General features: G+C 43.3%; 1 protein-coding gene across 4 annotated transcripts in view; it reads left to right on the top strand.

The window, feature by feature from the left end:
• Nucleotides 1-19,098, top strand: part of TNRC6C (trinucleotide repeat containing adaptor 6C) — a 569,817-nt gene that overhangs the window by 523,201 nt on the left and 27,518 nt on the right. For all 4 annotated transcript variants that reach the window (XM_069752117.1, XM_069752116.1, XM_069752118.1 and 1 more), the window contains one exon: nucleotides 18,888-19,094. In XM_069752117.1, coding sequence (XP_069608218.1) covers nucleotides 18,888-19,094 — 207 coding nt within the window. The remainder of the gene's footprint in view (nucleotides 1-18,887; nucleotides 19,095-19,098) is intronic.

Here is a 19,098-nt window from a genome sequence, read left to right as displayed (position 1 = left end):
GTCGACTGGGTAGCTCGTAGCGTGGTACAGCGTAGTCCATCAGAGCTTTGAAAGCTTCGCTTTCAACTGACCGGTAGGGCATCATCTCTAACGAGATTAGTCTAGCTATGTGGGCGTTCAAACCCTGTGTACGCGGATGCGAGGCTAAGTACTTCCTTTTTCTAACCATAGTCTCATGTAGGGTGAGCTGGACTGGAGAGCTGGAGATCGTGGAACTAGCGGGGGTGCCGGTGGACATGGCAGACTGAGAGACGGTGGGAGATGGTATTGTTGCCGCCGGTGCCCTAGATGCAGTGTTTCCTACTACGAAACTGGTGATTCCCTGACCCTGACTGCTTTGGCCTGGCAAAGAAACCTGCACAGATACTGCAGGTGGTGCGGAAAATGGTGGCCCTACACTGCCGGAAGGGATGTTGCGTTGCTGACTAGCTTCATTGGCCGAGGGTGCTACAACCTTAAGGGACGTTTGGTAGTTAGTCCAGGCTTGCAAATGCATGGTGGTTAAATGTCTATGCATGCAACTTGTATTGAGACTTTTCAGATTCTGTCCTCTGCTTAAGGTAGTTGAACATTTTTGACAGATGACTTTGCGCTGATCAATTGGGTGTTGTTTAAAAAAATGCCAGACTACACTCTTTCTAGCATCGGATATCTTTTCAGGCATTGCAGACTGAGCTTTAACCGGATGGCCACGCTGTCCTCCAGCAGGTTTTGGCTTTGCCACGCGTTTTGGGCAAGATACGGGCCCGGCAGATGGAACCTGTTGCGATGTTGATGCCTGCTGCGGCCCCTCCTCCTCCGCTTCAGAACTGCTGCCGCCTGCACCCTGTTCCCCCAATGGCTGCCAATCGGGGTCAAGAACTGGGTCATCTATTACCTCTTCTTGTAGCTCGTGTGCAACTTCGTCTGTGTCACCGTGTCGGTCGGTGGTATAGCGTTCGTGATGGGGCAACATAGTCTCATCAGGGTCTGATTCTTGACCATTACCCTGCGAGGGCAATGTTGTGGTCTGAGTCAAAGGACCAGCATAGTAGTCTGGCTGTGGCTGTGCATCAGTGCACTCCATGTCAGATTCAACTTGTAATGGGCATGGACTGTTAACTGCTTCACTTTCTAAGCCAGGGACGGTATGTGTAAAGAGCTCCATGGAGTAACCCGTTGTGTCGCCTGCTGCATTCTTCTCTGTTGTTGTTTTTGCTGAAGAGGACAAGGAAGCGACTTGTCCCTGACCGTGAGCATCCACTAACAACGCGCTGCTTTGACATTTACCAGTTTCACGAGAGGAGGCAAAAGAGCTAGAGGCTGAGTCAGCAAGATAAGCCAAAACTTGCTCTTGCTGCTCCGGCTTTAAAAGCGGTTTTCCTACTCCCAGAAAAGGGAGCGTTCGAGGCCTTGTGTAGCCAGACGACGAACCTGGCTCCACAGCTCCAGACTTAGGTGCAATATTTTTTTTCCCACGACCAGCTGATGCTCCACCACTACCACTACCCTCATTACCAGCTGACAATGAACGCCCCCGGCCACGACCTCTTCCACCAGACTTCCTCATTGTTTTAAAAACGTAACCAAACTAACGGTATTTGTTGCTGTCACACAACTTACACGGTGAGCTATAACTTCAGTATGATTTAGCTACCCCTTTACAGGTGAGTGAGACCACAACGAAAATCGGGCACAATGTTACACACTCTGTTGTTGGTGGCAACAAATGAGAGAGATGCCACACACGCAGGACTGTCACTGAAGCACAAATGTAAATATTAATCTCCCACTGATTTGATTTTTTTTTTTTTTTTCAGGGAGACTTTAGGAAAAAAAAATAATAGAATAAAATGATTTTTTCAGGGAGAATTTAGAAAACAAAACAAAAAAAGGCTTTCTATGGCCCACTGAGTGAGAGATGACGCACACAGGAGTCAGGAGTGGCACACAAGCCCAGAGGCCAATATTTATCTCCCACTGATTGATGTAGTGATTTTTTTCAGGTAGATTTTGGAACCCAAATCAAGCTAAAAAAATAATAGGCTTTCTATGGCCCACAATTGGAGAGAGAGAGAGAGATGGCACACCCAGGAGTCAAGACTGGCACACAAGCAGAAAGGGCAATATTAATCTCCCACTGATTTGATTTTTTTTTTGTTTTTTCCAGGGAGACTTTAGAAAAAAAAAAAAATTAAAAAAAATGATTTTTTTCAGGAAGAATTTAGAAACCAAATAAAATAAAATGATTTTTTCGGGGAGAATTTAGAAAACAAATAAAAGAAAAAATAGGCTTTCTATGGCCCACTGAGTGAGAGATGACGCACACAGGAGTCAGGAGTGGCACACAAGCCCAGAGGCCAATATTGTTCTCCCAATGATTGATGTAGTGATTTTTTCAGGTAGATTTTGGAACCCAAATCTAGCTAAAAAATAAATAGGCTTTCTATGGCCCACTATCTGAGAGAGAGAGATGGCACGCTTAGGACTGGCACACAAGCCCAAAGGCCAATATTAATCTCCCTTTTTTTTTCAGGGAGAATTCATAAAACAAATAAAACAATAAATAGGCTTTCTATGGCCCACTGAGTGAGAGATGACGCACACAGGAGTCAGGAGTGGCACACAAGCCCAGAGGCCAATATTTATCTCCCACTGATTGATTTATTGATTTTTTTTCAGGTAGAATTTAGAACCCAAATCAACCAAAAAAATAAATAGGCTTTCTATGGCCCACTATTTGTGAGAGAGATGGCACGCTCAGAACTGGCACACAAGCCCAGAGGCCAATATTAATCTCCCACTTTTTTTTTTTTTCCAGGGAAAATTTATAAACCCAATAAAAAAAATAATAAATAGGCTTTCTATGGCCCACTATCTGAGAGAGAGAGATGGCACGCTTAGGGCTGGCACACAAGCCCAAAGGCCAATATTAATCTCCCTTTTTTTTTTCAGGGAGAATTTATAAAACCAAAAAAAAATAAATAAATAGGCTTTCTATGGCCCACTATTTGTGAGAGAGATGGCACGCTCAGGACTGGCACACAAGCCCAGAGGCCAATATTAATCTCCCACTTTTTTTTTTTTCCAGGGAAAATTTATAAACCCAATAAAAAAAATAATAAATAGGCTTTCTATGGCCCACTATCTGAGAGAGAGAGATGGCACGCTTAGGACTGGCACACAAGCCCAAAGGCCAATATTAATCTCCCACTGATTGATTTATTGATTTTTTTCAGGTAGAATTTAGAACCCAAATAAATAAAAAAAAAAAAAATAGGCTTTCTATGGCCCACTGAGTGAGTGATGATGCACACAGGAGTCAAGAATGGCACACAAGCCCTGAGGCCAATATTTTTCTCCCACTGATTGATGTAGTGATTTTTTCAGGTAGATTTTATAACCCAAATCAAGCAAAAAAATAAATAGGCTTTCTATGGCCCACTGAGTGAGAGATGGCACACAGGGATGGCACTCTAGCAGAAATGTCAATCTTAATCTCCCACAAAAAAAAAAAAAAACAGGGAGTGTCCAACAATTACTATCTCCCTGCAGTAATCTCAGCCAGGTATGGCAGGCAGCAATAAGGAGTGGACTGATGCACAAATTACATAAAATGTGTGGACAAACAAAAAAGATAGCTGTGCAGAAAGGAAGGAACAAGAGGATTTGTGCTTTGAAAAAAGCAGTTGGTTTGCACAGCGGCGTACACACAGCAATGCAGCTATCAGGGAGCCTTCTAGGGCAGCGCAATGAGCTACAGCGTTGAGAGAAAAAAAAAAAAATGTAGCTTCCACTGTCCCTGCACACCGAAGGTGGTGTTGGGCAGTGGAAATCGCTACGGCACAAGCGGTTTGGTGGTTAATGGACCCTGCCTAACGCTATCCCTGCTTCTGACGAAGCGGCAGCAACCTCTCCCTAAGCTCAGATCAGCAGCAGTAACATGGCGGTCGGCGGGAACGCCCCTTTATAGCCCCTGTGACGCCGCAGACAGCAAGCCAATCACTGCAATGCCCTTCTCTAAGATGGTGGGGACCAGGACCTATGTCATCACGCTGCCCACACTCTGCGTTTACCTTCAGTGGCTGAGAAATGGCGCTTTTCGATTCATTGAAACGCGACTTTGGCGCGAAAGTCGCGTACCGCATGGCCGACCCCGCACAGGGGTCGGATCGGGTTTCATGAAACCCGACTTTGCCAAAAGTCGGCGACTTTTGAAAATGAACGACCCGTTTCGCTCAACCCTAGTGTTCACATTAGAGAGCCTGATTTATAACATTAGATTTCATTGAGTCACATTGACTTCTGTATCCCTGTTGTGGATCCTTGTTCTCATAAAAGTCAATGAGGCCTAAAAATACCCACCTGTAATACGACTCCATTGACATCTCGCATGAAAACACACATCTGTATTCTTAGGCCCCATTGATTTCTTTTGAGTCAATGTGACTCCGTAGTGGGCGTCTTACAAATTTTTTCTGAGCAAAGCAAATTTCTACTCTATACAGTATATTTCTGTGTCTTAAAGGTGATATGCACTACTCTGACAATCCCTTAAAGAGAATCTCTCATTTGCTCAAAAATTGAATTAAATGCCTTGTAAAATCACTAAGCTCCACCGATTGTGCTGCTCTGTTCCAGCTTGTGCTGTGTCGCTCCATTGTAGAGATATTCACATTTGTTGCTTTTGAAGCGCAGTATGTGATATTTCTGGTTGCAGTCATAGTGTGGGTATCTTCAAAGTCTTCTCTAGTGGTGTGCGCTTTTTACCTTGCTAGATCAGCTGCCGAGCTGTGAAAGTGCGCACACTCAGAGACAACTGAAGGAACCCCCAGTTGGGCTACAACCAGAAATTTCACATACTACGCTCCAAAAGCAATAAATGTGAATATTTCTGCAATGAAGCGACACAAAACAAACAAGAAAAGAGCATCAGAATCTGGGTTCCTGCAATTGGACGGGTTCCCTTTAAATGCTATATTCTCCAGAGTTAAATATACAGTGGAGCAAAAAAGTATTTAGTCAGTCCGCAATAGTGCAAGTTCCACCACTTAAAAAGATGAGGCGTCTGTAATTTACATCATAGGTAGACCTCAACTATGGGAGACAAACTGAGAAAAAAAATCCAGAAAATCACATTGTCTGTTTTTTTAACATTTTATTTGCATATTATGGTGGAAAATAAGTATTTGGTCAGAAACAAACAATCAAGATTTCTGGCTCTCACAGACCTGTAACTTCTTCTTTAAGAGTCTCCTCTTTCCTCCACTCATTACCTGTATTAATAGCACCTGTTTAAACTTGTTATCTGTATAAAAAGACACCTGTGCACACCCTCAAACAGTCTGACTCCAAACTCCACTATGGTGAAGACCAAAGAGCTGTCAAAAGACACCAGAAACAAAATTGTAGCCCTGCACCAGGCTGGGAAGACTGAATCTGCAATAGCCAACCAGCTTGGAGTGAAGAAATCAACAGTGGGAGCAATAATTAGAAAATGGAAGACATACAAGACCACTGATAATCTCCCTCGATCTGGGGCTCCACGCAAAATCCCACCCCGTGGGGTCAGAATGATCACAAGAACGGTGAGCAAAAATCCCAGAACCACGCGGGGGGACCTAGTGAATGAACTGCAGAGAGCTGGGACCAATGTAACAAGGCCTACAATAAGTAACACACTACGCCACCATGGACTCAGATCCTGCAGTGCCAGACGTGTCCCACTGCTTAAGCCAGTACATGTCCGGGCCCGTCTGAAGTTTGCTAGAGAGCATTTGGATGATCCAGAGGAGTTTTGGGAGAATGTTCTATGGTCTGATGAAACCAAACTGGAACTGTTTGGTAGAAACACAACTTGTTGTGTTTGGAGGAAAAAAAATACTGAGCTGCATCCATCAAACACCATACCTACTGTAAAGCATGGTGGTGGAAACATCATGCTTTGGGGCTGTTTCTCTGCAAAGGGGCCAGGACGACTGATCCGGGTACATGAAAGAATGAATGGGGCCATGTATCGTGAGATTTTGAGTGCAAACCTCCTTCCATCAGCAAGGGTATTGAAGATGAAACGTGGCTGGGTCTTTCAACATGACAATGATCCAAAACACACCGCCAGGGCAACGAAGGAGTGGCTTCGTAAGAAGCATTTCAAGGTCCTGGAGTGGCCTAGCCAGTCTCCAGATCTCAACCCTATAGAAAACCTTTGGAGGGAGTTGAAAGTCCGTGTTGCCAAGCGAAAAGCCAAAAACATCACTGCTCTAGAGGAGATCTGCATGGAGGAATGGGCCAACATACCAACAACAGTGTGTGGCAACCTTGTGAAGACTTACAGAAAACGTTTGACCTCTGTCATTGCCAACAAAGGATATATTACAAAGTATTGAGATGAAATTTTGTTTCTGACCAAATACTTATTTTCCACCATAATATGCAAATAAAATGTTAAAAAAACAGACAGTGATTTTCGGGATTTTTTTTTCTCAGTTTGTCTCCCATAGTTGAGGTCTACCTATGATGTAAATTACAGACGCCTCTCATCTTTTTAAAGGGAACCTGTCACCCCGTTTTTTGAGATTGAGATATAAATACTGTTAAATAGGGCCTGCGCTGTGTGTTACTATAGTGTATGTAGTGTACCCCGATTCCCCATGTATGCTGAGAAATGACTTGCCAAAGTCGCCGTTTTTGCCTGTCAATCAGGCTGGTCAGGTCGGGAGGGCGTGTTCACAGCGCTGGTTCTTCCTCAGCTTTACGTTGGTGGCATAGTGGTGTCCGCATGTTGAGGTGACTAATCCACTGTGGGCACGTGAACAAGCAGCGCGCGATCTGCGCTGTCATCCCTTTCGTCGGTGGGGGCGGCCATCTTCCTGGGGCCGCGCGTGCGCAGATCGAGTGCTCTGCTGCACGGGGCTTCAGGAAAATGGCCGCGGGATGCCGCGCGTGCGCATTAGAGATCGCGGCGGCCATTTTCCCAAAGCCAAGTTTGCATCTCGGCTTTGGGAAAATGGCCGCCGCGATCTCTAATGCGCACGCGCGGCATCCCGCGGCCATTTTCCTGAAGCCCCGTGCAGCAGAGCACTCGATCTGCGCACGCGCGGCCCCAGGAAGATGGCCGCCCCCACCGACGAAAGGGATGACAGCGCAGATCGCGCGCTGCTTGTTCACGTGCCCACAGTGGATTAGTCACCTCAACATGCGGACACCACTACGCCACCAACGTAAAGCTGAGGAAGAACCAGCGCTGTGAACACGCCCTCCCGACCTGACCAGCCTGATTGACAGGCGAAAACGGCGACTTTGGTAAGTTATTTCTCAGCATACATGGGGAATCGGGGTACACTACATACACTATAGTAACACACAGCGCAGGCCCTATTTAACAGTATTTATATCTCAATCTCAAAAAACGGGGTGACAGGTTCCCTTTAAGTGGTGGAACTTGCACTATTGCTGACTGACTAAATACTTTTTTGCCCCACTGTAAATAAGAGAGATTCACCTCCTTCATCAGTGCCATTTCAATGATGTCGGAGCCTGGAATTGCAATAAATTGTTATGCCACGTGAACACTGCAGGCACTCGGCAACCGCAAAATGAGCTACAACGTTCGCACTTCCTTCAGATGAACCTTTCACATCTGAAGGAAGTGTGAGAACTGCAGCCAATTAACAATTACTTATTGGCTTCATTGATCACATGGAATAACATCACATGGAATAACAATCTCAAGTAAGTCCTTGGAGTAGATGATATGTTATTTTTATTTTACACTTGGGAATATACAAGGAGTTGTCCGAATTCTGGACAACCCCTTTAAGGTTTTTTTTTTTTTTATGTAGCATAGCTTGTGCCGATAAGACACTTTTATACTTTGTGTATTCTTGTCCTCCTCAGTATGCAGCACACATCAGTATGTGGGAGCCAAAATCAGGAATGGGTTCAAAACACTGATGGAAGTGCTCACCAAAAAATGCACATGTGAAGGTTGCTACACTGGAAAAAAAAAAAAGCTATGCATCACATAGTTTGAGGTTTAGGTCCTTCTAGGAATAACTCTAGACACACTGGATAATATTTGCAAATTTGTGGCTAATCTTCTGTACAATGAGTAAAATTTGCAGCAAAAATCTTCCACTTTTCAGTGTTCTACAACATAATGTATATATTGAATTTCAATCAAAATTCCGTGGCTAGATTGCATTCCTGTGTGTGTGCATGTATGTGTCTGTGTGTATATGTGTGTGTGTATATATATATTTTTTTTTTACACACATTGTTCATGTAATTTTTACATGCCACTATATATACAGTGGGGCAAAAAAAGTATTTAGTCAGTCAGCAATAGTGCAAGTTCCACCACTTAAAAAGATGAGAGGCGTCTGTAATTTACATCATAGGTAGACCTCAACTATGGGAGACAAACTGAGAAAAAAAAATCCAGAAAATCATTGTCTGTTTTTTTAACAATTTATTTGCATATTATGGTGGAAAATAAGTATTTGGTCAGAAACAAAATTTCATCTCAATACTTTGTAATATATCCTTTGTTGGCAATGACAGAGGTCAAACGTTTTCTGTAAGTCTTCACAAGGTTGCCACACACTGTTGTTGGTATGTTGGCCCATTCCTCCGTGCAGATCTCCTCTAGAGCAGTGATGTTTTTGGCTTTTCGCTTGGCAACACGGACTTTCAACTCCCTCCAAAGGTTTTCTATAGGGTTGAGATCTGGAGACTGGCTAGGCCACTCCAGGACCTTGAAATGCTTCTTACGAAGCCAGTCCTTCGTTGCCCTGGCGGTGTGCATTGGATCATTGTCATGTTGAAAGACCCAGCCACGTTTTATCTTCAATGCCCTTGCTGATGGAAGGAGGTTTGCACTCAAAATCTCACGATACATGGCCCCATTCATTCTTTCACGTACCCGGATCAGTCGTCCTGGCCCATTTGCAGAGAAACAGCCCCAAAGCATGATGTTTCCACCACCATGCTTTACAGTAGGTATGGTGTTTGATGGATGCAACTCAGTATTCTTTTTCCTCCAAACACGACAAGTTGTGTTTCTACCAAACCGTTCCAGTTTGGTTTCATCAGACCATAGGACATTCTCCCAAAACTGCTCTGGATCATCCAAATGCTCTCTAGCAAACTTCAGACGGGCCCAGATATGTACTGGCTTAAGCAGTGGGACACGTCTGGCACTGCAGGATCTGAGTCCATGGTGGCGTAGTGTTACTTATGGTAGGCCTTGTTACATTGGTCCCAGCTCTCTGCAGTTCATTCACTAGGTCCCCCCGCGTGGTTCTGGGATTTTTGCTCACCGTTCTTGTGATCATTCTGACCCCATGGGGTGGGATTTTGCGTGGAGCCCCAGATCGAGGGAGATTATCAGTGGTCTTGTATGTCTTCCATTTTCTAATTATTGCTCCCACTGTTGATTTCTTCACTCCAAGCTGGTTGGCTATTGCAGATTCAGTCTTCCCAGCCTGGTGCAGGGCTACAATTTTGTTTCTGGTGTCCTTTGACAGCTCTTTGGTCTTCACCATAGTGGAGTTTGGAGTCAGACTGTTTGAGGGTGTGCACAGGTGTCTTTTTATACTGATAACAAGTTTAAACAGGTGCCATTACTACAGGTAATGAGTGGAGGAAAGAAGAGACTCTTAAAGTAGAAGTTACAGGTCTGTGAGAGCCAGAAATCTTGATTGTTTGTTTCTGACCAAATACTTATTTTCCACCATAATATGCAAATAAAATGTTAAAAAAACAGACAATGTGATTTTCTGGATTTTTTTTTCTCAGTTTGTCTCCCATAGTTGAGGTCTACCTATGATGTAAATTACAGGCGCCTCTCATCTTTTTAAGTGGTGGAACTTGCACTATTGCTGACTGTCTAAATACTTTTTTGCCCCACTGTATATGTAATGTGTGTGTGAATGTATGTGTCCATATCTGTGTATTGTGTGTCAATATGCAGTACAGACCTAAAGTTTGGATACCCCTTCTCATTTAAATATTTTTCTGTATTTTCATGACTATGAAAATTGTACATTCACACTGAAGGCATCAAAACTATGAATGAACACGTGGAATTATATACTTAACAAAAAACTGTGAAACAAATGAAAATATGTCTGATTTTCTAGATTCTTCAAAGTAGCCACCTTTTGCTTTGATGATTGCTTTGCACACTCTTGGCATTCTCTTGATGAGCTTCAAGAGGTAGTCACCGGGAATGGTCTTCCAACAATTTTGAAGGAATTCCCAGAGATGCATAGCACTTGTTGGCTCTTTTGCCTTCACTCTGTGGTCCATCTCACCCTAAACCATCTCGATTAGGTTTCGGTCTGGTGGCTGTGGAGGCCAAGCCATCTGACGTGGCACCCCATCACGCTCCTTCTTGGTCAGATAGCCCTTACACAGCCTGGAGATGTGTTTGGGGTCATTGTCCTGTTGAAAAATAAATGATGGTCCAACTAAACGCAAACCGGATGGAATAGCATGCCGCTGCAAGATGCTGTGGTAGCCATGCTGGTTCAGTATGTCTTCAATTTTGAATAAATCCCCAACAGTGTCACCATCAAAGCACCCCCACACCATCACACCTCATCTTCCATGCTTCATGGTGAGAACCAGGCATGTAGAGCCCCATCCATTCACCTTTTCTGCGTTGCGCATAGACACGGTGGTTGGAACCAAAGATCTCAAATTTGGACTCATCAGACCAAAGCACAGATTTCCACTGGTCTAATGTCCATTCTTTGTGTTCTTTAGCCCAAACAAGTCTCTTCTGCTTGTTGCCTGTCCTTAGCACTGGTTTCCTAGCAGCTATTTTCCCATGAAGGCCTGCTGCACAAAGTCTCCTCTTAACAGTTGTTGTAGAGATGTGTCTGCTGCTAGAACTCTGTGTGGCATTGACCTGGTCTCTAATCTGAGCTGCTGTTAACCTAACCTGCGATTTCTGAGGCTGGTGACTCGGATAAACTTATCCTCAGAAGCAGAGGTGACTCTTGGTCTTCCTTTCCTGGGGCGGTCCTCATGTGAGCCAGTTTTTTTGTAGCGCTTGGTGGTTTTTGCCACTGCACTTGGGGACACTTTCAAAGTTTGCCCAGTTTTTTGGACTGACTGACCTTAATTTCTTAAAGTAATGATGGCAACTTGTTTTTCTTTACTTGGCTGCTTTTTTCTTGCCATAATACAAATTCTAACAGTCTATTCAGTAGGACTATCAGCTGTGTATCCACCAGACTTCTGCTCAACACAACTGATGGTCCCAACACCATTTATAAGGCAAGAAATCCCACTTATTAAACCTGACAGGGCACACCTGTGAAGTGAAAACCATTCCCGGTGACTACCTCTTGAAGCTCATCAAGAAAATGCCATGAGTGTGCAAAGGAGTCATCAAAGCATATATATATATAATTTTTTTTTTCTACTATGTGCCGATGGGTTTTGAAATTCGCATTCATATGTATACTTTATAATGACATTGCTTTGGTGCAAAATTCTCAACACTCTCCATATCTGGATCCGGCCTAAGGAAGCCTGCAACTAACTGGTGCAATCATCCTAAAGAACAGCATGTCGCCTATAACAGGAACATATCTGTTTCTACTGCAATCGCCTGAGACTTAAGGGTACCGTCACACTATACCATTTCGATCGCTACGACGGTACGATTCGTGACGTTCCAGCGATATCGTTACGATATCGCTGTGTCTGACACGCAGCAGCGATCAGGGATCCTGCTGAGAATCGTACGTCGTAGCAGATCGTTTGGAACTTTCTTTCATCGCTGGATCTCCCGCTGTCATCGCTAGATCGGTGTGTGTGACACCGATCTAGCGATCTAGCGATGCGATCCAGCGATGCGTTCGCTTGTAACCAGGGTAAACATCGAGTAACTAAGCGCAGGACCGCGCTTAGTAACCCGATGTTTACCCTGGTTACAAGCGTAAAACTAAAAAAAAACAAACAGCACATACTTACATTCTGGTGTCCGTCAGGTCCCTTGCCGTCTGCTTCCCGCACTGTGACTGCCGGCCGTAAAGTGAAAGCAGAGCACAGCGGCTGTGCTTTCACTTTACGGCCGGCAGTCAGTGAGTGCGGGAAGCAGACGGCAAGGGACCTGACGGACACCAGAATGTAAGTATGTGCTGTTTGTTTTTTTTTAGTTTTACGCTTGTAACCAGGGTAAACATCGGGTTACTAAGCGCGGTCCTGCGCTTAGTTACCCGATGTTTACCCTGGCTACCCAGGGACCTCGGCATCGTTGGTCGCTGGAGAGCTGTCTGTGTGACAGCTCCCCAGCGACCACACTACGATTTACCTACGATCACGGCCAGGTCATATCGCTGGTCGTGATCGTAGGTAAATCGTATAGTGTGACGGTACCCTAAGTCTATAATGGCAGGATGACCATCAATGTCGCCTCCATAGGGACACACCTGCTGTTTGTTCCCTTCTGAAAGCACTGGCAGGATTAGAGAAAGGTAGATCTGCTTATTAAGATGCTACCTCTTTGTTCTTAGCCGGCTTAAGTGTCCTTTCCAAGCTGTCTATAATGGGAATAGTATTGTATCTGTCTCTGCACCATGTGTCTCCCATAGTAATGAGCGAGTCATGGTGGAAATAAAGGGGGGTTTGATCAGACTGAGATTTACTAAATCTCAATCGCTCTAAACCTTGGACCATGCATTGCTCTTTTTTTCAGTGTATGCAACCAGAGCCAAAGCCTGCTATTGATCATTGTCCTCTTTATCTGGACCTGTACAAGGACTTTGGGGTAATCCGTAGATACACAAAATAGTGTAGGGCTCCATATAGGGTGCCAACATTTCTTAGTGTTGGGTAATTCTTATAAAATGGTGACTTGCTGTGTATGTTGGCCCACTGTAGTGAAGGGGATCCCATGATTGGGACCATAGGCAGCCGGTTTGGAAATCTGGGACAGAATCCCCTGGGCACCTACCCGCATACTGGTTTAGCATATGCAATTACTTTCCTCCCTCGATGTACCATGGTTTTGTTCACATTACCTTTTCCTTCCGTTATAATGATTTTAAGTGTAGGGATAAAATAGCCTGTAGCAAAATATATATATATACACACAGTACAGACCACAAGTTTGGACACACCTCCTCATTTAAAGATTTTTCTGTATTTTCATGACTATGAAAATTGTAAATTCACACTGAAGGCATCAAAACTATGAATGAACACATGGGGATTATATACTTAGCAAAAAAAGTGTGAAACAACTGAAGATATGTCTTATATTCTAGGTTCTCCAAAGTAGCCACCTTTTGCTTTGATGACTGCTTTGCACATTCTTGGCATTCTCTTGATGAGCTTCAAGAGGTAGTCACCGGAAATGGTCTTCCAACAATCTTGAAGGAGTTCCCAGAGATGCTTAGCACGTGATGGCCCTTTTGCCTTCACTCTGCGGTCCAGCTCACCCCAAACCATCAGGTCATCTGGCGTAGCACCCCATCACTCTCCTTCTTGGTCAAATAGCCCTTACACAGCCTGGAGGTGTATTTGTGGTCATTGCCATGTTGAAAAATAAATGATGGTCCAACTAAGCGCAAACCGAATGGAATAGCAAGCCTTTGCAAGATGCTGTGGTAGCCATGCTGGTTCAGTATGCCCTCAATTTTGAATAAATCCCCAACAGTGTCACCAGCAAAGCACCCCCACACTATCACACCTCCTCCATGCTTCCCGGTGGGAACCAGGCATGTAGAGTCCATCCATTCACCTTTTCTGCGTCACACAAATACACGGTGGTTGGAACCAAAGATCTCAAATTTGGACTCATCAGACCAAAGCACAGATTTCCACAGGTCTATTGTCCATTCCTTGTGTTCTTTAGCCCAAACAAGTCTCTTCTGTTTGTTGCCTGTCCTTAGCAGTGGTTTCCTAGCAGCTATTTTACCATGAAGGCCTGCTGCACAAAGTCTCCTCTTAACAGTTGTTGTAGAGATGTGTCTGCTGCTAAACTGGCAAATGTTGCCCATAAGCTTCCTTGGTTGAAACACATCTGCATTTTTTTCTCACTGTTTTATACTCGCTTTGTGTGACTGCAGACTGCCAAATTGTGATAGTGTGCAATATGCATACTGCCTTGATTCCTCTGTACGCCACGTGCGAGTAGGCAGTAACGTGGCCATATGTACAGTACAGACCAAAAGTTTGGACACACCTTCTCATTTAAAGATTTTTCTGTATTTTCATGACTATGAAAATTTTAAATTCACACTGAAGGCATCAAAACTATGAAATAACACATGTGGAATTATATACTTAAAAAAAAAAGTGTGAAACAACTGAAAATATGTCTTATATTCTAGGTTCTTCAAAGTAGCTACCTTTTGCTTTGATGACTGATTTGCACACTCTTGGCATTCTCTTGATGAGCTTCAAGAGGTAGTCACCGGAAATGGTTTTAACTTCACAGGTGTGCCCTGTCAGGTTTAATATGAGGGATTTCTTGCCTTATAAATGGGGTTCGGACCATCAGTTGTGTTGTGCAGAAGTCTGGTGGATACACAGCTGATAGTCCTACTGAATAGACTGTTAGAATTTGTATTATGGCAGGAAAAAAGCAGCTAAGTAAAGAAAAACGAGTGGCCATCATTACTTTGTCAAACTTTGAAATAGTCCCCAAGTGCAGTTGCAAAAACCATCAAGCACTACAAAGAAACTGGCTCACATGAGGACCGCCCCAGGAAAGGAAGACCAAGAGTCACCTCTGCTTCTGAGGATAAGTTTATCCGAGTCACCAGCCTCAGAAATCGCAGGTTAGGTTAACAGCAGCTCAGATTAGAGACCAGGTCAATGCCACACAGAGTTCTAGCAGCAGACGCATCTCTACAACAACTGTTAAGAAGAGACTTTGTGCAGCAGGTCTTCATGGTAAAATAGCTGCTAGGAAACCACTGCTAAGGACAGGCAACAAGCAGAAGAGACTTGTTTGGGCTAAAGAACACAAAGAATGGACATTAGACCAGTGGAAATCTGTGCTTTGGTCTGATGAGTCCAAATTTGAGATCTTTGGTTCCAACCACCGAGTCTTTGTGCGACGCAGAAAAGGTGAACGGATGGACTCTACATGCCTGGTGCACACCGTGAAGCATGGAGGAGGAGGTGTGATGGTGTGGGGGTGCTTTGTTGGTGACACTGTTGGGGATTTATTCAAAATTGAAGGCATACTGAACCAGCATGGCTACCACAGCATCTTGCAGCGGCATGCTATTCCATCCGGTTTGCGTTTAGTTGGACCATCATTTATTTTTCAACAGGACAAATGTGTAAGGGCTATTTGACCAAGAAGGGGAGTGATGGGGTGCTATCCCAGATGACCTGCCCTCAACAGTCACCAGACCTGAACCCAATCGAGATGGTTTGGGGTGAGATGGACCGCAGAGTGAAGGCAAAAGGGCCAACAAGTGCTAAGCATCTCTGTTGTCTTCAAGATTGTTGAAAGACCATTCCCGGTGACTACCTCTTGAAGCTCATCAAGAGAATGCCAAGAGTGTGCAAAGCAGTCATCAAAGCAAAAGGTGGCTACTTTGAAGAACCTAGAATATAAGACATATTTTCAGTTGTTTCACACTTTAAGTATATAATTCCACATGTGTTAATTCATAGTTTTGATGCCTTCAGTATGAATTTACAATTTTCATAGTCATGAAAATACAGAAAAATCTTTAAATGAGAAGGTGTGTCCAAACTTTTGGTCTGTACTGTATGCAATCTACACACTTGTGGTCACATTTTGACTGCACGCCTGCGCTTTTCGAAGTTTACTTCTATTGAATGAAGTCACGTGAGAAAAGTCAGCATGTGACTTCAAGTATGTTAATCGCTTTCATGCATTCAGGAGGCTGCCCACCAGCACTGGGAAGACAGGGGAATCATGACTGTATGCGCATTGCACACCTTCACGATTCATCAGTATGCAGTCACATGAGGTGACTGCAGACTTTTCCGGACCGGACCACCCCTTTACAAATTAGAATAGATGTAATCTCTCCTTTAAATTAAATATAATAATAATAGATGACCACAGGAATGAATGGTATTAGTGCTTTTTAGGACTTTTTAAGCTATTTAGTGCTTTTATAATGTAGCAGATACTACTGGAAAATACCATGGAGATTCTTGTTTTGGCCTGCCTGTTTTAGTTGATGTGCTATTTTTGTGTGGCTTACTATATTCTTGCTTTCCTGTTATCCCTCATGCAGGCTGTATTTCACATAATGCCTCTGCCTCGTCAATATCTTATCACTTTGTGTTTATATGAGTTTCCTCCTACACTCCAAAGACTTACTGATGGGGTATTTAGATTGTGAGCCCCCTTGGGAACAGTGATGGTAATGTCTGTAAAATGCTGTGAAATATGATGGCATTATGTAAGTAAACAAAAAATTTTTTTTTACTTGCATCTAATAACAGCCAGAGATAAATCATTGACATGGACATGCTGTCCTCATCTACAGAGTGGAGACTCAGTGTATCTTATGTGATTCTTCAGCTTGTCTCCCCTGCCTCCTCCTGGTGATCAGTTTCTCACTGTCAGCTCTTAGCAGTGTGAAATTGCATCTCATAGGCTACACTGCAAAGTCTGCACACAGGATTTGTAGATATACACTGGCAGCCAATGTAACATTTCACTTAGACCCAGAGGTATGAACTGTGATATAAACTGGTGTGCATGTAGCATGTAAGCGCACGTTCACGCTGGCCACTGAACATAAAAACACGAAGACAGAAACATAATGATTAAATACCCTGCAGTAAATAAATAAACAGCATAGTGCATGAAAATAATATAGGGTACTTACGGTAGTTAACATGTTTTTGATCAAAAAAATGCAAAAGCCATCCCACTAGTGATGAGCGAGTATGCTCGTTACACGAGTTTCTCCGAGCATGCTTGGGTGATCTCCGAGTATTTGTGAGTGCTCAGAGATTTAGTTTGTGTCCCCGTAGCTGCATGATTTGCAGCTGCTAGAATGCTTGAATACATGTGGGAGTTGCCTGGTTGTTAGGGAATCACCACATGTATTCAAGCTGTCTAGCAGCCGCAAATCATGCAGCTACGGGGACACAAACTAAATCTCCGAGCACGCCAAAATACTCGGAGATCACCTGAGCGTGCTCGGAGAAACCCTAGTAACGAGTATACTCGCTCATCACTAAATCCCACCACTTCACGGTGACCCTAATCGGGGCAGTCCGAAGTGCTGCAGTTTTGATATTCTGAGTGCGTGTGTGTATGTATGTATGTAATATAAATATATAATATATATATTTGAAATTGTGATTGAGACGTTATCAACGTACGTTAAAGATTGAAGCTTAAGCAAAAAACTTTCCAGAGGCGCCTTAATCATCTGCTGTATCCTCCTGATTTGGCCCTATGTGGTGGTTCTTTTTCTGAAACTCAAAAAATCATTGAAAGCATGAAAATATACAACAAACAAGATGGTAATCATTTGGAGTCGTAGTTTGCAGAACAGGATAACATTTATTTTTTTTTTTCTCCAATCAATTAAAATTACTTTTTGATTGATGCTTTAAATGTATAGAGTGGATAGGCGATTATGTTGAATAAAATAGTATCACTTCCAAAACGTAAGGGTTTTATTTTCTAGGCTAGGCCAGCTATATTTCAGTAGCCCGTGATATTTGTGTGTATATGCACATTTATGTGTATTTTTTTCTGTTATGTGCATCCAATCATGCCAGAGTTTTAATTTTTCTGTGGGCGACGACCCATTGGTAAAGACCCTAAAGTTAGTATATTGGATGCATTGCACAAAAAAGGCCCATTTCTCTATGGCGGATGTAAAAAAAATAAATAATAAAATAGTGGAATAGTATGGTTTAAAAAAATACACGTTCATCTAGTTCAACCGAGGAAGGGAAAGGACAAGGGTAATGGGGTATGTAGGTACATCCAGAATGCATGGATGACTGTAGATCTATCTTGCAATCGTTTCCGAATTGAAACAAAAATATATTTATATTTGGGAATTGTTTGTGAAAATCTATCCTAAATTGCTATTTTTTATTTTGAGCTATTATTATTATTAGTATTATTTATTGTTATAGCGCCATTTATTCCATGGCGCTTTACATGTGAGGAGGGGTATACATAATAAAAACAAGTACAATAATCTTAAACAATACAAGTCATAACTGGTACAGGAGGAGAGAGGACCGTGCCCGCGAAGGCTCATAATCTACATTATGGTGAAGCGGTGGATTATTGCAGGGTCTGGAAATGTCACAATAAAATTCTCTTTTCCTAGACTCTGCTGTTTCATTGATGTTCCTGCCTGGCTGGTAAAAGCCCTCTTCTGCAGGCCCTGAGTTGGGCGATAGATTGCACACAATGGCACACTGCCATGGCCAGCAGCAGGCCATCATAGTCACTTGGCACAACTAATGTGACAAGGAGCTGTAACAATTATGTTCTAGGCACTAAAGTGGCACAAATTGCACCCGTGGTTCTGAATATAGAAAGAAACAATGAAATTCCTAAAAATCAAAATGACCCTTTCATGTTAAGTACTTTTATTACGTATTATGCAGAGAACTGATTCACGATAGTATGTAATAGGCTTATGTAATAATGGTTCCATCATACGGAATGCAGATTCACATCCACATTTTCAGAAATATTTGCATCTAGGCATTCTTTCTTAATGGGATTGTCCAAAATTTTAAGTCTCCCTTTTTTTTTTTTTTACCCCCAAAGCAGTGCTGTTCCTGTTCAGTGGTTGTGTATGTTATTGCAGCTCAGTTCTATTCATATTAGAGGACATTGTCGTGTCAAGTATAATATTAATGAAAGAAAAGTCTCTACTCTAGAATTGATCATGTTGTTTAATTTGCAGGCTGGGGAGATATTCCCCCTGTCCATTCAAAGACTGAAGCCTCTTGGGGGGAACCTCCGTCTCCGTCTGCTGCAGTTGACAATGGGACTTCAGCGTGGGGCAAGCCTTCTAATAGTGGTTCAGGTTGGGCCGATGGCTCTTCGGAGTCTCCTGGATCTTATGGAAGGACAAGTGCTCAAACTGCCGCCCCTGTGCTGTGCAAACCAGGTGT

The sequence above is a fragment of the Ranitomeya imitator genome, chromosome 2, assembly GCF_032444005.1.
Source record: "Ranitomeya imitator isolate aRanImi1 chromosome 2, aRanImi1.pri, whole genome shotgun sequence".
In the NCBI taxonomy this organism is placed as follows: domain Eukaryota; kingdom Metazoa; phylum Chordata; class Amphibia; order Anura; family Dendrobatidae; genus Ranitomeya; species Ranitomeya imitator.
Note: the sequence above shows the minus strand (reverse complement) of the source record. Positions and strands in the feature narration are given on the sequence as shown.